General features: G+C 40.6%; 1 protein-coding gene across 1 annotated transcript in view; it reads left to right on the forward strand.

The window, feature by feature from the left end:
* LOC122796737 (desmoglein-2-like) overlaps positions 1-26,905 on the forward strand; it is a 1,662,953-nt gene that overhangs the window by 1,487,222 nt on the left and 148,826 nt on the right. Inside the window, exon 11 of the mRNA XM_044065446.1 lies at positions 25,079-25,306. Coding sequence (XP_043921381.1) covers positions 25,079-25,306 — 228 coding nt within the window. The remainder of the gene's footprint in view (positions 1-25,078; positions 25,307-26,905) is intronic.

A 26,905-nucleotide genomic window follows, 5' to 3' on the forward strand; every position in this document is an offset into this window, starting at 1 on the left:
ATTCATTTGACAGACTACTTCAAACAAGTGGCCACAAAAATCCTGCTGTCTGCAAGACCAATACTGCAGGCCTTGGGGTTCATGGCCTCCTGCATTCTTCTAATTCCATATGCAAGACTGCATATGAGGAAACTACAGTGGTATCTAAAAAGCCTATTGTGTCAACATTATCAAGACCTGGAAAGAATGATTCCTGTCATACCTTGCCTATGCCTAGAGTTCCTTTGGTGGGCAGAGACACCAATGCAAGGGACTACCTTTCACACCACCCCCTGCCACCCAAACCCTAACAACAGACGCATCAGACTATGCATGGGGGGCTCACCTGGCAAGGAAGTGCATTCAGGGCAAATGGAACCCAAGTCAAATGCACCTGCATATCAATCAAAAAGAAATGTTAGCTGTACAGAATGCTCTGGCAGCCTTCAAGGACCACATTCTTCCAGGACAACTAATGGTAAAGACGGACAACACCACTGTTATGTGGTACATAAACAAGCAAGGGGGTACACATTCTTACCCCCTCTGCAGACTAGTCACGGCATTGTGGAACACAGCCTTGAGGTGCCAAGTGCAACTGCAAGCTCAATTCCTGCCAGGAAAATTAAATACACTGGCAGACGGACTAAGCAGAAACCTCATGGACCCACATGAGTGGAAACTGGAACCAAGGATTTTCAGCATGTTGACAAGCAAATGGGGGAGCCCAGATATAGACATGTTTGCCTCTCCCCAGAACTACTAATTGGACAGGTTTTGCACAAGGACTCCCCACAAACAAGCCGGGAAAGTGGATGCTCTGCCCTTCAGCTGGAAAAATCAGTCTATGCCTTCCCCCTTCTGCCTCTGCTCTCCAAAGTACTACTAAAAATCAAACAGGACAAACCAAGGATGATTTTGATTGCTCCAGACTGGCCGCACCAACACTAGTACCCTTCCTGCGCAGTGTGTCACAGTTATCTCCATGGCACCTGCCTCAGACTCCTTCCCTGCTGTCTCAGCAGGAAAACCAAATTCTGCACCCTCAGTTTCTAACATTGAACCTTGTATCCTGGCAAATTACTTAATCTGTCCTTTGCTATCCCTCAGCAAACCTGTGATGGATATCATTTTAGAGGGAAAGAGGCCTAGAACTAGAAAATCTTATACTTAAAAATGGAAAAGATTCTGTGCCTGGAACCAATCTCAATGGATGAGCACAGCAGCGCCCAATTTACCTCAGATTTTACAATACTTAACTGTGATGCTTCACAAGGGCCTGTCTTTTTCCTCCATTAAAATCCACGCCTTAGCCATTTCAGCTCATTATAACACAGAACTGCCCCTCTTCTCTCATCCACTGCTCAAGCAGTTCCTCAGAGGGGTCAAAAATTTGAGACCTCCCAGAAGAGCTCCAACCCCAGCGTGGGAGTTAAACTCTGTCTTGGAGAAACTCACTCTACCTCCTTTTGAGCCAGCTGCTACTGCAGACTTAAAATTTCTTTTTTGGAAAACAGCTTTCCTTTTAGCAATCACTTCAGCTAGAAGGATATCTGAATTACAGGCCCTTATAACAGTGGAGCCTTTCATCATCTTTCATGTGGACAGGGTGTCCCTCAGAACCAATCCATCCTTCATGCCCAAGGTGGTATCCAGTGTGGCTCTTAATCAGTCCATTCATTTGCCAACCTTCTTTCCCAATCCACAGAATAAAGGGGAATGGATATTGCATTCCTTAGATGTGCACAGACAGCTTAGATTCTACTTGGACAGGACTAAACCTCAAAGGAAATCTGAACAACTGCTGGTGGCATTTGCTGCAGGGGCAGAGGAGAAGGCTATTTCAAAGCAAACCATTTCTAAATGGATAAGCCATTGCATTCATTTCTGCTGTAAGCACCATGGAAAACCTATCCCCCAGGGGATCAGACCTCACTCCACCAGGGCTGTATCTACCTCTACAACCTTTCTCAGAGGCGTCCCTATCAGGGACATCCTAGAAGCTGCTACCTGGAGTTCTGTACATACTTTCACCAAGCATTATCATTTGCCAATTTTCTCTAAATCCAGAGCTGGCTTTGCCACTGCAGTCTTGCAGGGCCTTATACCTGGCCCTAATGCTATCTAAATTCCTCCTCCCAACCGATTCTACACAAATCGAACAACTGCAACAGTGAAACACAAAGAACATAGTACAGTTGTGTACACTTACCATAAATGTAGATGTTCAAGTGTTTTCACTGTTGCAGTCCTGGTTACCCTCCCTCCAGCCCTCTAACTTCTTTTGGCTATACCTCTACTTTCCTTTACTATGCTTAAAAGCTTTTTGCTTTTGCTTTTTTGTTGGAGGTATATCTTTGTGCTTTTATATTTAATTGCTTCCTATTAGGGGGGCACCTGACATCTGGGGCAAGAAAAACTGATGTAATGGCGTCGGTGCATGTTTTATACCCCTGACGACCTGACGTCATGGAAGAAGGGACAGCAACCAACGCAGGACCCAAGACTTTGTTAATCAGGCCGACTGAGGGCTACCTGCAAGCAGATAACCCAAATGTAATGACTGCAACAGTGAATACACTCTAACATCTACATTTATAGTAAGTGTACACAGCTGTACTTTCTCTACAGTTTGGAACTAATTATTGTAATGGCTATCAACCTGTCTTTTACATATGCTTTTTCAAGATAAAGTAAACAATTTACTGTTTTCTGTTTCATACTTCGCTTCCAGTAACTCGCAATTCTTCTACCTGTCTTTAACTCCTTACCACAAGTCCTTTCCACTATTAACATATTAGTTCATGCTGATGAGTTTCTCCTGTTTGGATCTTCTACCGATGTTGACTCTCAACAGAATTCTTTATAGGAGACTAACAGTACTTAGCAATGGTCTCCAATTACCTTTTAACAGTTAACTCCTCATAATTTAAATCAGTGCTGTTTGGAACTATTCACTGCCTCAGTAACTACCTACCATTATCTTTGGAATCCGAGAACAGCCCTACTGAGCATGCAAATTCCTACAAAAATAGTATGTTGTTTTACATGACCCAAACCTTACAAGTAATACTCATACTGAATTTATTGTCTCCAAAGTTAATCAAAAGTCTCCTACAGGGTATACCACCTTCTTTTTTCGGTACATGGAATTGTATAACCAAGAATGTGCTCAAACCAAAACTTGAATACTGCCTTTGTCTCTACACCTTCGGCACCTCAAAATTGTAACCTGTTGAAGAAGACAATACACATTTGTTGCGTCGTTAATCTGGCTCAGTTGTAATTTAGATTTCTGCAAATGCATTTAATTCTGTCCTGTTAGCTATTAATGTCTTCAAATCCCCACCACATCTCACCTTTTTTCCAAAGCCACTAGCCCTTACCTACTACACAATATTGGTGAAAGTGCTGCTACTTTATGTAGAACTCCCTTTACCTTGTCCTTTACTAAATGGACAATTATAAACCTGCTCCAGTCACATGAAATTCCATACCTCCAAAAAACAAATTCTTCCAACTGTTTCTTCATTCAGACATTTATAAAAGCATAGTACTTTGAGTCAGTGGAATACCACTGTTTTGATTAACACCAATCCTCTGAGTAGCACTGATCCTCATTTTACCTGACAAGGTTCGTTATTTTATTTATTATTTGTTAACCTGGTAGGTAGGCTGGTCCAAAAATCCTTTTCAGCCATGACCTGGGAGAGGAAATACGCTAAGGAGAACATATAATAAATGATTCATGACAGGTAAGTTGTGCACACATGCAATTGTACACACATGCACAGTTTCAATTGCTATAGAAGTAGTCATTTGTATAATAGGAGGCAGATTCAAAGCAGGCATGTGTTGGCATCCCAGGTAGAGTGACCCTGAAGCGTTTGCAAGTGACTAATACTTTAAGATACTCATGTAATGCTTTTTAAAGTTCCTGAAGGGATTCCTTAGACTTAATTTAATGCTGAAACTTTATTGGAGAATGCCTGTTGTACAATGACTGCTGATTAATATTCAAAAACATGCATGCTGATTGGTCACCCCAACCAGTGTGCCTATTGTAAAATCCAGCATATACCTATAGAAAAAAAATTCCAGTCACCCTGACTTTTTTCTAGTAATATATGCTACACCTTTCTAGTTTTCTTGAGTTGACAGATTGAGAAGTACAAAATTTGAAATCTGGAGGTATGGAAGCAAGAAAGAGAGCAGAAATACACAGAAAATCTGGTATGCTATGCAATATTAAAGAAACGTATCTGATTTTCCTTGTATTACCCTGTCTCTCTCATATCTCCGAACTGTCTGGATTTCAAAAAAAAAAAAAAAAAGGCAACGGAGATCTTCCTTTCTCCATTGCTTCCTTTCCAAAGCACTGATGCAATGCTTAAGCATGGGAACATAAGTCCCATAAGTCCCATATGCATGCTTTGCACATCAAAAAAAGCCCCATGATACAAAAAAAAAAGCTCAAGAACATCTCTGTGCCCTTATTTAAAAAAAGTAAGTTACTTTTTTCTTAATGTCATTGTATAATTTATTTATTATTTCAATGGAGTCCTGGGGAGAAAAAAAAGCAGCACACAAAAAATTAGGTACATACAAGATTGCTAAATATAATGATAATTATACAAGTAGTAGATAAAACATTTAGCTCAAAAATTCACGAAGCATTCAAACAATACAATAAATGAAGATTAATGCGAAGTAAGTGAGCTGAGACAGTAATGTGATTTACATAACAGAGTTGTAATTGAGAAGGAACATGACATTACATTACAGAGTAGTTATTCTGAAGGAACACAAGCTTTGTAAGTTAGTTAGGTAAATGAAGGCATAGAGGAGGTAAGATGCCATATATTTATGAGGGGTGGGATGGGGGTGGGATAATAACAATAACCCATGGCTGGGTGTGGGTAATGATGGGTTTATCCATGGATGGCTTTGTGTGATCATTTAGGTTTCGCCCCCATGACCAAACACTACCAACTGTGGACAAATCCAGCATTAGTCACAGCCAGCCATGGGTTGTTGCTAAATTCACCCACAGCAGTCTTGAAAGGTGGTCTGCTTAGAGTGATGGTATTGTCTTGCGTGTTTCCTATGGTGTTGTCTTGTGTGTTTCCTAAGATGTAGCCCAGCTATCTGAGTATGAGTTATCTTCTCAGAGGATGATAACCTAGTTTTAATGTCCTGAATATAATAATGTTCAGAATTTATGTTGCTGTTTTCAGTCATCGGTAGACATCCTACTTTTTGTTGACATTGATGACTACATGTGTCTACTAATGCATATCTGATATTTTATTTACTGCAGTCTGCAGACTTTATGTATTATGGAGACAGTAATGGAATGTCAGAAGAGGGAGTCTGTATTCCAGTTTGGGTAAAAGTATATTCTTGGCTGTGCATTTTGTGGGGAGATTAGATGAGAAATTTTATAACAATTTTAGTTGAGAGATGACTTTAAGCGTTATCTTGGCATGTTTTGGTGTATTTGTAAAGAAGCTTGGTGAACAAGCAAAGGGGTTAGTCCTAGGTACTTGTATTCGTTGAGTATGTCTTTTATGTTTTTTGTTGTCATAAATAGTGATATCAGCAAGCTTGACAGCTTTTATGAATGGATGCAAACAACATAATAGTTTTGTTGTGAATTTTCATTAGTTCATTATCTGTGGGCATTAGTGTATCTTAGAGAAGGGTGACTAGTTTGGCTAGAAATTTCTAAATGGATTTGTCTACATTGAGAATGTCATCTGCATATAGGGTGACTCACCACTTTACTAAGAGGTCATTAATGAAGAGGGGAAAGAGCAGGGATCCTAACTGATCCTTGTGGTATGCTTGTATTCAAGGTCCCTTTATGTGACAGCTGGTTAGTAGCAAAGACCTGGAATGTCCTACACTTGCCAGCTAGTTTTGGAACCAGTCGATAGTATTTTCTCCAAAGCTGAGCTTTCTAATTAGGTTGTAATTAACAGTTTCAAATGCTCTGAACATATCTACAAATATCCCAGCAGTAAGCAGCCCAGAGTTTGTATTGCTGTATATTGCGTTTGCTGTGTTAATGCTGAAGGCATTGCTGAAACCATGTTTTGTCTAACTGGAGACCATTGTTATTTATATGGTTGAGATTCATAGAAACAATTTTAAATGTTTTTGTTAATGGACACTGAGTAGACATTGGTCTAAATTCTTTTTGGGTGTGTGAACTTTGGGTAGGGGGAATATGATGATGTGTTTCCAGGCAGGGGCTACTATTTCTGTTATGAGTTTTAACTTAAAAATTTAAGTTAATTGTTTGGCATTTTTATCTGCAGCTTTTATTAAGGTTGGGTGTAGTTTACAGGATTTTGAGGAGGTGGTGCTATTTTTAATAGAGTATTTGTTTGCTTTGTAGAGATCTTTCTAAAGTAAAAGATGGCTGCATATACAGCCTAGAGGTATAGTTAGGGGTTCATGCACCTTTTGTGTAAAAGGGTGGAGTTATTGTTAGTGTAAGTATTGTGAGATGGGGCCATGCCCTAGAATGTATTTAATTATTTATTTATGTATTTATTTTACATTTGATAACCGGGTTAGTCCAACTGAGCCAGAGGCCCATTTCCAGTGGACATAATGAAAACATACTCCATACTTCTATGTCATGTAATCTCCTAGCTAAAAGGGGTTTATTACTGGCTTGAGGGGTGTGTGAAAAAGGTATAGAGGGTTAGGTAGGGTCATGACAGTGGCAAGACTTTATGTTAAGTAACATAGTCTAAGCTCTTTTTTGAAGTGCTCAGGGTGGGGGATGGTTCTTATATGTGGAGGAGTTTATTTCAGGCTTGGGCTACACTGCATTTGTAAAGTAGTTTTCCACAATATTTGTTGGGTTTATATATGTCAAGGATTTGTTGATTTGATGTTCAGAGGGTGTGGTTTGGGGTATAATAGGATATCAAGGAGGAAAGAGAGAGAGGCAGGAAGTAGGTTTGTATAGAACAGAGTGTACGATTTGAAATTGAGACATTTGAAGTTGTTGGGGGAATTCTAGCCTTTTATGTGAGTTGAGCGCCAGGCTGTGGTGTGAGTTGTGTGGTGAGTTAGTGGCAAATCTGGCTACTTTGTGGTAAGTTTGTTGGAGTTCAGCTAAATATGTGGAGTGAGTGGAGGTGAGAATAGGGGCTGCATAGAGAAGGGAGGGAAGGAGGAGAGACTGAGCTATGGAGAGGCTAGCATCTGAGTTAAGAAATTTCTTATTTTGGTATAGTCATCCTAGTTTTTGGTGTTTTTTTTTTTTTTGCTGAACATGTAGGTTAAATTTAAGCTCATTATCAATAATTGTGCCTAGGAGCTTTCTTATGGGGTTTAGCTTGGATGGTGGTCTTCTCAAGGGATGTGATGACAAAGGAAGATTTAAGGTGAGAGAGAGGTTGAGGAAGGAATAGTAATAGTTTGGGTTTTTTTTTGGATTTGAGATGAGCTGATTTTTGGTGAGCCATGTATTTATATTTTTACCAGTGAGACTGAAAAGGATACTGTGGACTGTGAGAAATAAGGATATGCAATGAAGTGGTAAGAGCACCTACTCTAACAACATACAGTGTATGTTAGCACAACATACAGTGTATGGTACAGCCAAACCTGTGGGTTGCCATTGAGTGATTATAACAGTAGATGATTGCATTAGTTACTTATCCAGTTTTTGCCTTAAGCAATGTGTAATTACTCTGCTGTACCTTGACGGTAAGAGAATTGTATAGGCAAACTGTTAAATTAAGCATGCTTTCGTGAAGTACAGTGTGTTTACACAGGCATGCTAAGTTACTCAAGTTGTTATGGGTGAGCAGTACGCTATGATTCTGTATTAAATATAATACTGTCGCATTACATATCGCTCCCAGAAAATGACACTATGCTGCAAACCTTGATCACAGCCAAGAACCATTGCAGTCACCAGTTCACAAATGATGACAGCAAACATTACTGTGTACTTCTGATTAATATATTATGCAGCCTGTACCCAAAATTACAATCGACTTGCTTGCTTTAAAGTGACGTAATTTACTTTAAGAGCTTCCAGTGAGCCTTTCAACTTCAGCATTCAAATAGATAACACAAATTACTTGGCGTGTAGAATACGACATACTATTTGGTATTTATATAGAAGTGATTAGTTCCCAGTAATGTCTGGGAGTGCCTCACTCTAAGTTATATAATACGTATGCCTTCAGTCAACAAACAATTGTGTTAGCTGTTGATACTGATTGCAGGCAGCACTGAGAGTCATCTGAGTGAATCATGACAGTTAACAACTAAGTGAGCCGCAGTAGCATATTTATTAGTAAGATTGGCTCAGGACAGCAGTACACTGCTAGTACTGTATGCACTGTTGAGGCACTTATAGGGGTATGACACAGAAAAAAGCACAGCAAAGTTTCTTGGCATTCATGAGTTGTTGAAAATTACATATTGCAGTATTGAAAAACATCTCAGTAATACAGAATAACAGTGGCCCAGTGTAGCAACTAAATGAGACTCAGTAACATGTTTATATATTAAAACTGATTCTGAGCAGCTGTATAATAGCAACTAGAGCATACACAGCCAAGGCACCTCTATGCTTTGCCCATAGGAAATAACACAGTATTGTACTGCACTTTATCAGCTTTGAGAGAGGAGACATAGGATGTCAGCATTATACCTGCAATGAGAAAAAAACAATTTTGAAACCATTGCTTGATGTTCTTCATCTCACATTGCTGCAGTCCTTACTTATGGGTAGTCCGCTGTCCTCGGTCGTCCCAAAAAATAGTATTGACGCCGGTCATGGCGCACAGCCCTGACATCAGAGCGTCAGGGTATAAAAGCGCATGACCATATCCTCAGTCTTTTGCTGCATGGTCCGATGCAGAAGCATGCAGCGCTGTGCGCCGCTTTGAAATTTTTTTTTTCGCGGAGTTTCAGACATACCAAGTTGGAGCATTTTTGTTTTTCTTGCCTCAGTTATTTACCGGATGTCAGAAACAGTGAATAATTGTATTTCTTGTGGGAAGCAGATACGCATGTCGGATCCTCGGCGCCCAAAGAAAAGCGAAAGACAAATCTGTTAAGCCTAGACAGGATGAGGTCCTTTAGAGACTGCAGTGGAACAGGTGGATCCGGCTGAAGTTTCTGTTGAGTCTCAGGGAAACCTTGATTTTACAGGATGTGGCCTCACAGGAGTCAGGTCAGGCTGAAGGGGCCTCTCAGGTTACTATTCTCCCTTCTTTGCCTAAGGGGTTAGGCCTTCTGCTACTGTTTCTAGGGCTCCTTCTAAGGGCAGGTCTGTGTTGCCTTCTTCTGGAGTTAGTTCTGGTTCTTCAGGGTCTGTACCTAAGAAGCATATGCTTAAAATGGCAGAAGATTTGATTACTTTAATTAGGGTTCCATGCCCTCCTGATAAGAGGCCCAGGGTAGAGCCAGAGTTGGAAATTTTGGAGCAGGCCTCAGATGATTCTGAGTCTTCTGCTGAAGATATTCAAGATTTTCCTCCTAGAGGATTCTACTCCTTCTGCTTCCCCTCCAGAGGATTTTTCATTTTCAGAAACCTTACACTCTATGAGGGAACATTTTAAGTGGGAAGGACAGGACTACTCAGATTCCAGAAAGAGGCTTAGAGAGTTCTTGTTTTTACCACAGCACAGACCCTTGGCTATTCCTCCTGTTTTGGATGTTGTTCAGGATGTTTTCATTTAATCCAGATTCTATGCCTCCTGCACCAGTTAAACCGGACAGGTATTATAGGGTACCTGAGGCTCATAAATACCTGTAGGAGTCCTAGGGCGGACCCAGAAACTATTAGTCAGGGGCCTAAGGGTGTTAGAGCTTCTGTTGTAAAGAATCCGGTTCCTCTAGATAAGGAAGCTAGAGCTTTGGACAGATGGGGTAAGAAGGTGTACACCTCTTCTACTTTAGCAATGAGGGCTTTAAATTGCCAGTTTCATATGTTGAAATATCAGAATTTCCTCCTTTCTCAGCTAAAATCTAAAGTGGATGCTTTGGCAGAGGGCATAGAGTGTAAAGAATTGCAAGATTTGGTGCATGTTTCTGAACAGGTGGGGAAACATTCTTTGCAGTGTGGCTTTGATGCTTTGCAGGCTTCTTCTAGAGTGGCTGCCACTGGTTCAGTTCTTCGCAGGCATGCCTGGCTTAAGGATCAGAATTTATCTGAGCATGTTAAGTCTAGAATTCTGGATGCCCTCCTGTGGAGTCTGTTTTGAAGAAAATGGAGGACAAGGCTAAGTCTATGCAGACTGTTAAAGATTTTTTGCAGGTTCAACCTCCTAAGTTTAGTAGAATTCTTCTGATTCCCAGTCTAGGGGTAGATCTTGCTCAATCTGCTGGTGAGGGTAGGGGCCAGTCCTTTCGTAAACAGGCCCAATGACCTGCATTTTCAGCTGCCAGATTCTTCTTGCCTGGCAGCTCCTTTGGGAGGAAAGCTAGCTCTCTTCAAGCAAAATTGTTTTTTAATCACCCAAGACAAATGGGTGTTGGACATTATAAACAAAGGTTACAAGTTTTATTTCCATACCTTGCCTCCTTTCAAAGGTATGCCAGACATTCCTCCTCAGCAAAGGATGGAGGCTCACAAACAGATTTCATTACTTCTTCACATGGGAGCCATACAGCCAGTACCTCCTTCAGAAGTGGGTCTAGGTGTTTCTAGTACCAAAGAAAGGGAACACGTGGAGACCGATTTTGGATTTATCTCTCCTCAACACTTATTTGGACATTCCAAAGTTCAAAATGTTGACTTTACAACAGCTTTTGCCTCTGCTGGGAAAAGATCACTGGATGGTAACTCTGGATCTCAAAGAGGCTTATCTTCATGTTCCTATCAGGCCCAGTTGCAGGAAGTACGCGTTTTCGAGCTGGAAATTTACATTATCAGTTCTCTGCATTGCCCTTTGGCTTATCTAAGAGTGTTCACAAAGGTTCTGGCTCCAGTGATAGCCTTTTTCAGGATGGAAGGAATACAAATTTATCCTTATTTGGACGATTGCCTGATTATTGCACAAGACAAGGACGAGCTTCTTCAGCATCTACAGTATGTGATGGTAGTGTTAAGATGCCTAGGGTATTCTGAAACAAAGTTCAGTCTAGTACCCTCTCAGGACATGTGCTTTCTGGGTGTGAGACTGTATACAGCTTCCCAGATGGCCTTTTGACACCGGACAAACAGCAAAGTCTTTCACTTTATTTCCTTCAAATGTCTCTATAGTCCAGGCTGACTGCAAGGACAGTCGTGCAAGCCTTGGGGTTCATGGCATCTATCTCAAAATCTATGGACACAACACTGCCAGGATCTAGACACTGTCATTCAGATAATACCTTGCATTCAGAAGGAATTTTGTGGTGGGCTCAGGAATGTCACAGCACACCTCAATGGAAAGCCTGCCAGACTTCAGCATTTGCACATCAACTTGAAGGAGATGTTAGCAGTACAATTTGCATTGATGGCTTTCAAGGATTTACTTCACCCAGGGCAGGTGTTGATTCTAACGGACAACACTACTGTCATGTGGTACATCAACAATGATTTTTTGGGAGGCAGCTCTCAGTTACAACCTCAATCTTCAGGCAAGGTTTCTGCCAGGAGCACAGAACTCCTTAGCAGATGTAGTGAGCAGACAAATAGTGGAGATCCTCAGGTATTTCTACTGTTGACAGTGTTCTGGCGAACCCCAGACATAGATCTGTTGGCTTCTCCACTAAATTACCAGTTGCCAAAGTTTTGCACAAGGTTTCATCCCTGTCATTCAGTTGGAACAATCTTCATGTATATGCCTTTCCACCTCTACCTCTTCTACCCAAGGTTCTCTGGAAGGCCAGACAAGACAAGCCATCCATGATACTGATAGCACGGATTGGCCTCGACAACACTGGTACCCACTACTGAGGAGTTTGGTCCGAGCCTCCATGGCCTCTGCCTTTGATTCCACATCTTTTGTCTCAGGAGGGCAATCACTTTCTCAATGTCAGAATTCAGTCTCTGCATCTGACAGCCTGGCATATTCTGTTTTAGATTCTGGAGGTTCTCAGCTTCCACAACAAGTTTTGAATGTTATTTTGGAGGCCAGGAGGCCTAGTACAAGGAAAGTTTATGCTGATAAATGGAGGAGATTTTTATTTGGAGCAAAGGGAAGGAGTTTGATGTTTCCAAGCCTAATTTGAGTGCTTCCTTACAATATCTTACTGAGTTATTAGACAAAGGTTTGTCCTTCTCCTCCATAAAGGTTCATGCTGCAGCCATTATGACTGTGATCCTCCTTTATTCTCTCATCCTTTCTTTAAGCAGTTTCTCAGAGGGGCAAAGAACATAGACCCCCACGTAGAGCTCCTACTCCTGCTTGGGATCTCAATTTTGTGTTGGAAAAGCTTACTCTACAACCTTTTGAGCCTGCAGCTACTGCCGAGTTAAAGTATTTGTCATGGAAAACTGCTTTTTGTTGGCCATTACTTCTGCAAGTAGGGTTTCTGAATTACAGGCCCTTATGGCAGTGGAGCCTTTCTTGATTTTTCATAAGGATAGGGTATCTTTGCACTAATCCTTCCTTTATGCCTAAAGTGGTTTCTAGTGTGGCCTTAAACCAAACTATTCATTTGATCCTCAAAATAAAGGGGAGAAGATTTTGCATACTTTGGATATTCACAGGCAGTTATTTGAGCAGAACCAAGGAATTCAGACAGTCTCAGCAGTTGTTTGTTTCTTTTGCTTTGGGTTCACAGGGTAGACCTGTTTCAAAACAAACTATTTCTAAATGGATTGGGTTTTGTATTTCTTTGTTATTCCCATCATGGTAAGGAGATTCCGACTGGAATCAGACCTCATTCCACTAGAGCTACTGCAACTTCTACTGCCTTCTGGGGTCTGGGGTAGCTACAAAGGATATTTTGGAAGCAGCCACTTGGAGTTCAGTACATACTTTTTCTAAACATTACCACCTTCCTCTTTATTCTAAGTCTAGGGCTGGATTTGCCACTGCTCTGTAGCTTAGCATGGTTATATGATTTGGGTGATGGCTGTAGTTGGGCATATCTTTTGGGAAGGTACTCTGTTTTGGCTGTGGCCTTTCTTTCTGACATCTGGGGCAAGAAAAGACTGAGGATATGGCGTCGGTCACTGATGTCAGGGCTGTCCCATGACCCCGGCCAGCCTAATACTTTGGTATTCGGGCCGACCGAGGACAGCGGACTACCCATAAGTAAGGACTGCAGCAATGTGGATCTTCGAACATCTACATTTATGGTAGGTACAAAACTGTACTTTTTGGATTTTGCTTATTTTATAGTCTGGTTGCTCCACATTCTGGTGTTTTCTTATATTGTAAAATACCCTAAGAGCTGTTTAGGAGAGACTGCTGCATGTATTGTATAACAGAAAGGCCTTGCATGTTATATACCGTGAGGGTAGTGAGTGTTTTGCTCAGTAGAGGGGGAGGGGTCACTCCCAGAAATATTTACATGGATTGCTCCAGTTAGGGTAAAAACTGAAACAAGTAAGAGAAAAGGGGGCAGTAATGTAAACTGAGCAAAGCAAAGTTTAAAATAAAAAAGTGGGGCTGGGGGTGGGGATATTCTATCTTCTCCATGTTTTCCAAAAACAATCAGTTAGGACTTATGCCATCTGAACTGAATTAACTGAACTGGCAGTTTTAACTCTGCTATTTGTTATTTGCTAGTAATTACAGGTGTGGGGGTAGCCACATTCTTTGATTTCCTGTCCTTGCCTTTTTAAGTGGTACAGTGTGACATATTTTCTGCTTACAAACCTCAGCTTTGGCCGGCTAAGAACTTGGTTATATTCAACTGGACGTATAAGAGAATTTAAGTACCTTTATCTGCACTTTTAAAAAAAATACAGTATTTAATTTGATTTAAACTGTGTTGAAGGAATATTTAACTGAACTGGCAGTTTTAACTCTGCTGTTTGTTATTTGCTAGTAATTACAGGTGTGGGGGTAGCCACATTCTTTGATTTCCTGTCCTTGCCTTTTTAAGTGGTACAGTGTGACATATTTTCTGCTTAAAAACCTCAGCTTTGGCCGGCTAAGAAATTGGTTATATTCAACTGGACGCATAAGAGAATTTAAGTACCTTTATCTGCACTTTTTTTTTTTAAAAATACAGTATTTAATTTGATTTAAACTGTGTTGAAGGAATATTTAACCTAACTGGCAGTTTTAACTCTGCTGTTTGTTATTTGCTAGTAATTGCAGGTGTGGGGGTAGCCACATTCTTTGATTTCCTGTCCTTGCCTTTTTAAGTGGTTCAGTGTGACATATTTTCTGCTTAAAAACCTCAGCTTTGGCTGGCTAAGAAATTGGTTATATTCAACTGGACGCATAAGAAAATTTAAGTACCTTTATCTGCACTTTTTTTTTTTAAAAATACAGTATTTAATTTGATTTAAACTGTGTTGAAGGAATATTTAACTGAACTGGCAGTTTTAACTCTGCTGTTTGTTATTTGCTAGTAATTACAGGTGTGGGGGTAGCCACATTCTTTGATTTCCTGTCCTTGCCTTTTAAGTGGTACAGTGTGACATATTTTCTGCTTAAAAACCTCAGCTTTGGCTGGCTAAGAAATTGGTTATATTCAACTGGACGTATAAGAGAATTTAAGTACCTTTATCTGCACTTTTTTTAAAAAAAATACAGTATTTAATTTGATTTAAACTGTGTTGAAGGAATATTTAACTGAACTGGCAGTTTTAACTCTGCTGTTTGTTATTTGCTAGTAATTACAGGTGTGGGGGTAGCCACATTCTTTGATTTCCTGTCCTTGCCTTTTTAAGTGGTACAGTGTGACATATTTTCTGCTTAAAACCTCAGCTTTGGCCGGCTAAGAAATTGGTTATATTCAACTGGACGTATAAGAGAATTTAAGTACCTTTATCTGCACTTTTTTTAAAAATACAGTATTTAATTTGATTTAAACTGTGTTGAAGGAATATTTAACTGAACTGGCAGTTTTAACTCTGCTGTTTGTTATTTGCTAGTAATTACAGGTGTGGGGTAGCCACATTCTTTGATTTCCTGTCCTTGCCTTTTAAGTGGTACAGTGTGACATATTTTCTGCTTAAAACCTCATCTTTGGCCGGCTATGAAATTGGCTATATTCATCTGGACGGATAAGAGAATTTAAGTACCTTTATCTGCACTTTTTTTTAAAAATACAGTATTTAATTTGATTTAAACTGTGTTGAAGGAATATTTAACTGAACTGGCAGTTTTAACTCTGCTGTTTGTTATTTGCTAGTAATTACAGGTGTGGGGGTAGCCACATTCTTTGATTTCCTGTCCTTGCCTTTTTAAGTGGTACAGTGTGACATATTTTCTGCTTAAAAACCTCAGCTTTGGCTGGCTAAGAAATTGGTTATATTCAACTGGACGTATAAGAGAATTTAAGTACCTTTATCTGCACTTTTTTTAAAAAAAATACAGTATTTAATTTGATTTAAACTGTGTTGAAGGAATATTTAACTGAACTGGCAGTTTTAACTCTGCTGTTTGTTATTTGCTAGTAATTACAGGTGTGGGGGTAGCCACATTCTTTGATTTCCTGTCCTTGCCTTTTTAAGTGGTACAGTGTGACATATTTTCTGCTTAAAAACCTCAGCTTTGGCCGGCTAAGAAATTGGTTATATTCAACTGGACGTATAAGAGAATTTAAGTACCTTTATCTGCACTTTTTTTTAAAAAATACAGTATTTAATTTGATTTAAACTGTGTTGAAGGAATATTTAACTGAACTGGCAGTTTTAACTCTGCTGTTTGTTATTTGCTAGTAATTACAGGTGTGGGGGTAGCCACATTCTTTGATTTCCTGTCCTTGCCTTTTTAAGTGGTACAGTGTGACATATTTTCTGCTTAAAAACCTCAGCTTTGGCCGGCTAAGAAATTGGTTATATTCAACTGGATGTATAAGAGAATTTAAGTACCTTTATCTGCACTTTTTTTTTAAAAAAATACAGTATTTAATTTGATTTAAACTGTGTTGAAGGAATATTTAACTGAACTGGCAGTTTTAACTCTGCTGTTTGTTATTTGCTAGTAATTACAGGTGTGGGGGTAGCCACATTCTTTGATTTCCTGTCCTTGCCTTTTTAAGTGGTACAGTGTGACATATTTTCTGCTTAAAAACCTCAGCTTTGGCCGGCTAAGAAATTGGTTATAATCAACTGGACGTATAAGAGAATTTAAGTACCTTTATCTGCACTTTTTTTTAAAAAATACAGTATTTAATTTGATTTAAACTGTGTTGAAGGAATGTTTAACTGAATTGGCAGTTTTAACTCCTGCTGTTTGTTATTTGCTAGTAATTACAGGTGTGGGGGTAGCCACATTCTTTGATTTCCTGTCCTTGCCTTTTTAAGTGGTACAGTGTGAAATATTTTCTGCTGAAAACCTCAGCTTTGGCCGGCTAAGAAATTGGTTATATTCAACTGGACATATAAGAGAATTTAAGTACCTTTATCTGCACTTTTTTTTAAAAAATACAGTATTTAATTTGATTTAAACTGTGTTGAAGGAATATTTAACTGAACTGGCAGTTTTAACTCTGCTGTTTGTTATTTGCTAGTAATTACAGGTGTTGGGGTAGCCACATTCTTTGATTTCCTGTCCTTGCCTTTTTAAGTGGTACAGTGTGACATATTTTCTGCTTAAAAACCTCAGCTTTGGCCGGCTAAGAAATTGGTTATATTCAACTGGACGTATAAGAGAATTTAAGTACCTTTATCTGCACTTTTTTTAAAAAAATACAGTATTTAATTTGATTTAAACTGTGTTGAAGGAATATTTAACTGAACTGGCAGTTTTAACTCTGCTCTTCAGTTATTCCCACCCACCCTCCCTGGTTTTGTTTTGTTTTGTTTTGTTTTGTTGTTAATCTTAGTGGCCTTGAAACTGCCCGCCCCTCAACCTGCCTCTGGGCCCATCTCATTTGCTCACTCAACTGAGTGCAGTGAGATCATATTCTGATTTCAGGCACTTCTACTGTGTACAAAGAGAGCATCTGGGAAACAGACCAAAAAAAATAAATAAATAAAGCTTATTTCCTGCCTTTCCTGTTAAGTGGTGTAGACTATTTGTAGACTTGTGAGCCCCAAAGCCCTTCTGTGTTTGAGGGAAGCCTTCTAGCTTGTTTTTTTTTTCTTGTAACTAGCCAGTTTTCTAGTTTCAGCACTCAAATCTGTTTCTTTGATCTCAGCACTTGTTCAGATTGAAAAAAAAAAAAAATTTTCATCTGCTTTTACTGTACTTGTGTTTCTACCTACTTCATTTTACTTTTGCATCATCTTAAAAATACTCAGTTGTATTTATTACTGCTTTGTGTAACTCATTCTAAGCCTTTTGGTTTAAACACTTGGGCTTCGGACCAGTTGTTTTGCACTGAGAGGGTTTGTGGTCTGCACTGTTGTGGCAGAACAGGTAGCTTACATCCTTCTAGGTTGGGAACTGCTGATTGAGGGCTTCAGTGTCTGTTATTCTAAAAGTGTATTAATTCTGGTTTAAGCACTTGGGCTTTCAGGCCAGTTATTTTACATTAAGAGGGTTCGTGGTCTGCACTCTTGTGGGAGGAGAGGCTGTACTCTGCCCTTCTGAGCTGGGAATTTCTGGTTAAAGGCTTATAGTGCATGCATATCTGAACTGCTTCTTACTGAAGTTAGTGCGCCTTGTTTGCTGTGGCATAGACTGGATTCGGGCCTGCTGGATCTAGCTTTGTTTGTGTAACTTGAGCACTAATCCAGACATTCTCTAAAGTATTCAATTGTATTTATTACTGCTTGGTTGTAACTTGATTAAAGTGTAGCTATCATTCTAAGTCTTTTGGATTAAGCACTTGGGCTTCAGACCAGTTGTTTTACATTAGGAAGGTTTGTGGCAAGCACTGTGGTGGCAGGACAGGTAGCTTTCATCCTTCTAAGTTGGGAACTGCGGATTGAGAGCCCAGTGTCCAAGTGTATTAGTTCTGGTTTAAGCACTTGGGCTTCAGGCCAGTTATTTTACATTAAGAAGGTTCGTGGTCTGCACTCTTGTGGGAGAAGAGGCTGGACTCTGCCCTTCTGAGCTGGGAATTTCTGGTTAAAGGTTTATAGTGCCTGAATATTTGAACTGTATCTTACTGAAATTGGTACACCTTGTTTGCTGTAGCATAGACTAGATCCAGGCCTGCTGAATCTAGCTTTGTTTATATGCTTGTTGTTTGTTTGCTTGTTATTTTCCTGGAGCGCTAATTCCACCTAATACGCGGCTTCTCAGCACTTCTGTGGATCACTAGTGATATCTGCATTGCTTACTGTGCTTATTTCCTTGTTTCACTTGAAAGAAAGTTACTGTTTGTCGTTTTGCATTTAGTTACTTGTAACACATACTCAAGTTATGTGGCACTTGCTCACTAAAGCAATTATATAAGTCAGCACTAAAAATTAAAAGCACTACACCCTCACTCCCCACTGGCCCTTGTTTTCAATTATTAAGGAATTCCCAATATTATTCTAGCATGTCCAAAGGTCAGTTGTCAATCTCCTCTCCGGTCCAGCTGGTGAATCTGGGAATCTTGAGGCAATGTTATAACTGCCTCATGTACACAGACAACCCTCTCCTCCTCCCACATAACACAAATACTTGCGAGAGATGCAGCTATTTAGCCAAACTGGAGGCTGAGCTCTCTCAACTCAGGACTGGCAAGACCAGACAGGAGGAGAAGGCAACTACACACACCACAAAACCAGCCTCACATAATGCTACCACACCACTGAATCAAATGCATAAACATACATAGACATACTCGGAGGCTCTGAGTAAAAATTTACCTAAACAGCAGAGGCCTCCAAAGCAGACACCCAAACAACTGCTACCTCAAGACACCCCACAAGCAACACATAAACCACAAAATCAGTGTGCAAAGCAGTCACAGCCCTTAAGGCCAAATACACCACCAAACATACTTGTCATAGGTGACTCCATGGTCAGACACACTGACGTCCCACTCACCAGGCTGAACAAGGAGAGGGTCACAGTAAGCTGCCTATCGGGTGCTAGAATCCGCCACATAACACAAGCACTCGGGTCACTCCACGGCAAGTACAAATATGACACAGTCATTGTCCATGCTGGTGTGAAGGACCTGAGACGTACCTCCCTGGACTACATGAAAAGAGACATAGAGGAGCTCTCTGGTTATGTAGCCCAGGCAGGTATGACCCTGACCCTGAGCAGTATCCTTCCTTCACCAAGAATGATGCCACAATATAGAGACAAGATGATCAGCTTTAACAATTGGCTTAATGTCTGGTGTCATTCAAAGGGGATCCAGTGTCTGTCTGCCTAGGATGACATGCTTGACAAGCCACGCTGCTTCGCAAGGGACGGCTTGCACCTGTCACCCCTGGGATTCCGGATATTGGCTAAGGCTCTTGCCACCCCCATAGTGCCTTTTTTAGGCAAGGCTCAAATTCTAAACCTACCACCCTAGAAAACAAAAATGGGAAGAAACTGAGGGTAATGCTGCTCAATACCAGAAGTCTAAATCTCAAAATGCACGCACTCAAGGCCCTTCTCAGCATGGAGAACATCGATGTCTGTGCTGTAACTGAAACCTGGTTCAAGTCTCCTGAGAGCACCTCGGCACTATTAGGTTTTACCTCATATCATGCGTTCCGGCCCCAAAACCCGGACCACACCACAAAAGGAGGGGGTGTATCCATATTCATAAAGGATACCCACACCTCCAGGTTGGTGGCAACACCTAAGCTTCAGAAACCATCCAGGTGCAACTAACCATAGGCAAAACTGCTCTACAAATTGTAGCATGCTACAGGCCACCCTCTCAAACTCAGGAACCCCACACAGCCTTCCTGAATACACTGGAGGGTATAAATGCATCTCCAAACACCATCATATTGGGTGACTTCAACTACCCGAATATAGACTGGGAACATTACTCAAGCCCTAACTTTCTAGCCCAACGGTTCCTGGAGTTCATAAATTCAAATGCCATGGAACAGCTAGTCACTGTTCCCACGAGAGGAGAAAATATACTAGATCTCATTATCACAAACATGGGGACAAAATGCGCCACACCGGAAGTATATCCCTCATTGGTGAGATCTGATCATAAACTAATCTCACTGGAAATCCACATCACGCCCCCACCCCAAACAAAAAAGACCACAGTGAAGAACTTCTCTAAAGCAAACTTCACACTACTCAAGACTGGTGTGGTATCCTTCAAGGCCCCTGAGCCAGTGGAAACCACAACCCAAGCTGCGGAAGCCCTTACAAATGCCTTCTATGAACACCTCCAGGACTGCATGGATCAGGCAATCCCAAATAAAACCAAGACTCTTTCCACAAAGGGCAAACATCCAGTCTGGTGGACCCCAGCCATTAACAAACTTTACAATAAGAGGAGAAAGCTATTACATGATAGAACAAAATCCATAAAAGGGAAGTCACCCCTGATCATTATTAGTAAAAAATACGAGCACTCATAAAATCAACTAAGGCCAATTTTGAGAGAAAAATTGCCATGGATTCAAAGGACAATCATAAGGCCTTTTTCAGCTATGTTAGGAACCTGGGTGGAAACTCCCAGATATGCTCAGAATTAGTCCAAAATGATACAAAAATCACTGAACCCACAGACATTGCCAACATACTGGCAGACAGGTTCAGTGCAAACTTCACCCCCCTCTCCCCCCTTAAAGGAGAGATAACTATCCCAGTGGAGTGTAGCCTCCCAGACATCTCAAATGCGCAGGTGAAAGCTGCTCTCTCTAAAGCTAAAAACACAGCATCAATGGGACCGGATGGTGTCCCCGGCTGTGTGCTACACGAGCTAAATGAGGAATTAAACCCGCACATAAGGCAGCTGTTTAATCTCAGCCTTACCACAGGATATGTGCCCAAGGAGTGGCATACGGCAACTGTGGTCCCACTCCACAAAGGCGGTGCCTCTACGGACCCTGGTAATTACCGCCCCATAAGCTTAACAAGTCTAGTCTGCAAAGCTATGGAGAGGATCATAATGGAGCTCATGAACAAAGATATAGGGGACTTGCAAACATTGGAATCGACCCAGTTTGGCTTCGTCAAGGGCAGATCATGCCTTTTGAACTTGGTCGACTTCTTCGAAACAGTCACCAAGGCCATTGATGTGGGGAAAGGCAGTCCATACAGCCTACCTTGACCTTGCAAAGGCTTTCGGCACAATACCCCACTCGGGTATTGTAGAAAAACTTACCAGCTTAAATGTAAACCCATATGTCACAAGATGGGTTGCAAACTGGCTTAAGGACAGAACCCACAGGGTTAGAGTTGCTGGCGCTATGTCAGACTCCAAGCCGGTCACAAGTGGTGTCCCACAGGGCTCGGTCCTTGGCCCCCTATTGTTCTGCATCTACTTCTCAGAAGTACAGGCCAACATGGGAGGACTTTGGCTGACAAAGTTTGCAGACGACTGCAAACTGGGCGCCATAGTGGAAAGTGCATTGGACATGGATATCCTTCAGAAGGGACTCACGGAAACAGATAGCTGGTGCCAGAGCCATGGCCTGAAGTTAAACGCCAAAAATGTATAGTCATACCCTTCGGGAAAAACAAGGTAACTCCAATCTACCATATAGGTGGCAATCCACTAGGCACAGAAGAGGTTATCAGGGACCTGGGATCCCAGGTTGACAGTGGCCTTTCTTTTGACACTCACGTTGCTAAAGTGGTTAGAAAGACCTTCTACATTGCCCACCTGATCATGAAGGGATTCACATCCAGATCTAGTGAGGTCATTGTTCCCCTGTACTCTTCACTTATCAGACCAATGATCGAGTACAATGCCCCATTCGGGATGTATCTCACCCGACATCTGCAGCAATTGGAGAGACCCCAAAAGTTCCTCACCAAAAGGATAAAGGGACTCCAAAATCTGTCATATGCTGCCAGATTGAAGAAACTCCAGCTCTATTCAGTCGCATACCGTCTGCTCAGAGGTGACATGTGCCTGACATACAAGGCCATGTCCAACCCGGAATTAATGGACATGCTGCACCTCAAAAAATCCAAATCCACCAAAACCACTAGAGCAAGCGACTTAAACCTTAGCACGGATATAAATAGGACGTGCTGGAGGAATAGATTTATTACTCAGAGACTCCCTATGCTGTGGAATAAAATCCCGGTCCATGTGAGGCAGAGCACCTCGCTGGCTCTGTTCAAGAGAAATCTTGACCTGTGGATGGGAGATCGTAGGTTTACCCCGGGAATCATCTCTGTGTCACTGCTGGACAGAGGCACAACAAACTAATGGGTACAGTATTTTTTCATATAAGGGGTGGCGTAAGCCACAAAACTTTGGGCTAGGCTTATAAATGCCTTAGGGCAGATAGCCTAGTATAAACCTATGAACCTATCTATAGAGCAGACAGTAGTTCTAAACCAACTAGAATTAATTCAACAGCAATTTTGCCTTATCAGCTGCCCTACAGCCCTCTTTTGGCAAAGTCTTGGCTACTGTTTTCTCTTCTGTTCCAGCATCACTTAGAAGCAGCTTGAGTCAGGAAAAAACAAATTATAACATTGCGTGCAGTTAGTATATTGCAGGCAAATTACTCTTGACTTTCTACAGTCGAACAAATTTTAAGATTACCGTATGTATTGTAAGCGTTGTGCTTTTGAACTTTGCTTGGTGTTGTGTCTTTCGGCTTTTCTCGGTTAGAGGTCGCCACAGCGGAACTCCAGTCCGCTAATGATTGGCAGTAGATTTTTACGTGCCGGGTTGCCGGGCCTGACGCACAACCTTCAACGATGGTACGCCCATTCATGCATGTCTCCACACAGAAGACACTCTAGCTGAGAATCGAACAAGACGTCTTACTGTGAGGCGACAACGGTACCACAGCACCACCACCACAGTCTATTTGACTGCATTTGAATTGCACTGTGTTACTGTTGGGTCCTAGGACATGGCTGAAAAGGGTCAGTTGAATAACCCACCTGTCTGGTTAATAGTAGACTTCAATGACTGCTAGATCATTCCAGACTTCAGCTGTTAGGGAAGGAATCCTAAATATGTATCAGTTGCAAGATTTGGGGGTTTTATCTGGTGTTTCTGTTGTTGATCTTGGAGCCTTTAAAAAGTCTACCTAATCCATACATGCTTTCAGCTGAAGATTTTGCTGTGTGGACCACTGAAAAGGGCCATCTCCCTTTTTCTTGGCTTGTTTTAGACTATCTCCTATGTCTGACTAATTGCAGCCTGCAATACTCTTTAGTTAAGGTCCCGCTTATGTGCTGTTTAAACGTTTTGCAACCAGAAAGAAGTTCATATGTTGGGATGGTTGGAAATGCATTTATCTGGTAAGTTTTTCATTTGTATGTGCGTGTATATATATATATATATATATATATATATGTATATGTGTGTGTGCGTGTATTATATATTTATATATGTGTGTATATATATATATATATATATATATATATATATATATACACACACACACATTATGTGTGTATACACACGGATCTACTTCACCTAAAACTCATTTGAACGAGACCAAATCATCTACATTTCAAATTACCGACAACTCATTTGACTGAATCTCATTTCACCAAAAGCTTACAATGCTGAATTTCAAAGTACTAAAATTTAAACCATAGACATGCACACTTACAATACCAATGACTATCTCTTTCCAGAACTTAAAATCTACTCACTTACCCTCTTAACAGAAACTGGACAATATAAAACCAAATTAGGTGGGGGGGGGGCTCTGCCCCCCCCCCCCAACTATATATACTAACTCCAGGATCACACTACAGTGGGGAAAAGGACTTCTACCTTTCACTTGCCTTACAATACTCTACATGCTGCCACTAGTGCTGGGAGCACTCAAAACATCCACTATATTACTTTAGATACTTCCTATAAAAATGCAAAATGACATACCCACATTTAGAAACAGTACAACACTACCTTCTACGTGACTATTTGTATTCTGACAGTCAGCACTGTACGTTACAGTGATTCTTTTTTATCACATGCAAGTCACAGTTACAGGGAAACCCGCATCATGTCTATAGCTTAACATTCACTGAAATGAGTCAGTCAAATGAGTTGTCGGTAATTTGAAATTTAGATGATTTGGTCTCGGTCAGATGAGTTTTAGGTGAAGTGAAGTAGACCCATATACACACAAGTAATATTTTCCCATCTTTGAAACTAGGGAGGTTCACTGTTCCCTTAGACTGATTCTTCATTTCTTAACATACCTTTCCTGGAGAAAACTTATCCTGGTTCCTTTACATCAGCAGATTCAGGTTTTGTGATGTTATCATGTGATCACTTGTAAAAATCAGGCTTCCCTCCACACCGTTTTCCAGATAAAAAGTGATCTTAGAATTTACTCTTAATCAGTCTGACCGTAAGCCTGTCTCTCCCCTGGGTCATCCAGGAAGTAATTCTTTTGTATAACTTGGATGTTAAACGTTCTTTAGTTCTACCTTTTCATACTGCTAAATGGCTTTGGTACCTCTTCTTCAAGTCTTTATGCCTGTCTTTGTGTATGCAGAATGTGTAAATAGTGTAGCCACAGCAGGAGTTTGGTTAGCTAGCCCATTTGGAGATGTAACTGAAGCATAAGACTACACACCTTAGCTCCGTGTCCTGTAAGAGTAGGGTCGTGTCATCAGAATGCCCCGTTTTATATCCTCACTCCAAAATTTGTTTATCTCTAATGTGGGAGCCTGCAGTTTTACAAATTTTACCCGTAGCTGCATTGTGCTGCTTTATCATTTTTATAAATACTATATTAACTTGAGTGATTTGGCACCTGTTTAACCATTGTTTCAATGCAAAGTTACAGTACAAAGCCCAGAAGTAAGTTGAATAAAGAAACAAATGGAAATTAAGCTGATTAGCAACTTGCATGTTAACTGTTTTCTGGGAGAACCAATGCTGCAGACATGATTTGTGTATGAAACATATAGCTACAAGTTAACTGTTACTTCACTTTTGCTGTGATCATTGGCATTGCAGTACTTTTTCACATTTTACTGTTTATATTTAGATAAACCTCCCAAAACATCGACTGGCACCATTACTTTCCAGGTGGAGGATAGCAATGACAACTGCCCACAAGTCAGTACAACACCACAGACCTTCTGTGAAGAGGCTCCGTACATTAATGTGACAGCCACTGATCTCGATGATGATCCAAACGCTGGTCCTTTTAGCTTTAAAATTGTTGATGAACCAGTAGGTACAACAGAAATATGGAAAGTTGGAGAAACATATGGTAAGAAATGTTGCCTTTTTATCGGTTATGGAAGTGTGATACTGTGTTGAGAAAATAGCCAAATGCATGATGCTTCAGCTTGTTTTTTAATACAGGATCCTTTAGAGGAAAATGTTTTGATGTTCATAATATTGTTTACAAGAACAATTGTACTGTGTGGTGCCAATGAAGGACTGCTGAATAGAATAGTATGTACGAGTACACAAACATACATGCTAAATAAAGTCACATTAGTTAAGTAAACGGTTGTAAGTCAGTAGTTATGCAAATCATGTGTCAGTGATGTTATAGGAAGCTAATATGAGCTGTGCAATGTGCAGTTGCTTCCAGCTGTGCTATCTTTAGAAGTTGCTGAGAATGTTGCTTTATAAATCTGTTGTACAGGTATACTTGAGTGACCACATCTGCTCACTTGACCACTTTTTAGTATTGCACTAAGACATAAAAGTAATTTCTGATGCTGCCTACACTTTCTGATGTCTGCCAAAAAATATTCAACTTTTCACACACGGGAAAATATAACATTATTTGTTTACATTTTGTTGCCTGGGTTTGTTCTTCTAGGTCAGTAACCTCTTTTGAGGGGGTGACCTGAGGTGGTATTCATACTAACTAGGGGAAATGCTCTTCTTTTTTGGTAAGTACAAGTGGGGTCATTTACATTCACTTGAGCCTCCACCAGCTCAGGCAAAAGAGGCCTTGCTTTAACATTTGATATTCTTCAGAGGTGAAGTCTACAGCCAGTTTTCATTTGAAATGCCTTGAAAACTTGGTGGAGGTTTTCACTAGCCATTTTCTGATGTGTTATGCTGGGAAGTTCTGTTAAGGTGCATCATAACAAAAAATGTTTTTTGACTGTATAATTGTCATGAAGGATGGACTAATGACCAGCTGTTTTTGGTAACATATGTACTGCATAGTTCTATAATAAATCAACATCTTATTCTCAGATAGCAACAGTACAAACCTAACAAAGGGAAAACCACCCTTCATATGCAGAGTGATGGAGCAGCTTGAAAGAAGTAATTTGGGTGGGGGGGCAAGCCCCCCAAACCTCCCAAAGTTATGTATACCAATTTAATGTTGACACATTTAGAGGAAAGGAAAAACTTTAAATGGTACACTGTGGCCTTAAGCACACACTTGTCTCACTCTGATAAGAAGCAGTCATCTAAATTTTATTGTGTGTGCTGAGAAGGCAGTGTTAATGTTGTGTACTGTGTTGTGTTAGGATTGTAACTTGTGTGCCACAGCATTGACCTTCCTCATAATTGTAAAGCCACCAATAGACTGGCCAGCTAACAAACAAATTGTAGGATACTTTTGCTAATTGGAATGTTCCATTTAATTTAAAGTCCACCTCAAATTAATATCCATTACGCTTTGTAAATTTAGCTGTCTGCATTTATAACTGGGGCTTCACTCTCACAGAAGTTATGGTTTTAAGTAAGAGAACCAGTAATGGAAAACATTGCAGATGCCAGAATTTGGAGTAAAATGATTACTGTCCTACTTTTTTCCCAGTAACTGAGCAGATCTTGTCAAGGACAGTGCATATAATTCTTGAGCTGTTCACTAGTTTGGTAAGGCAAGTTTCTG

Source organism: Protopterus annectens, chromosome 3.part0 (genome assembly GCF_019279795.1).
Source record: "Protopterus annectens isolate FY-2018-M chromosome 3.part0, PAN1.0, whole genome shotgun sequence".
Taxonomy (NCBI): Eukaryota; Metazoa; Chordata; order Ceratodontiformes; family Protopteridae; genus Protopterus; species Protopterus annectens.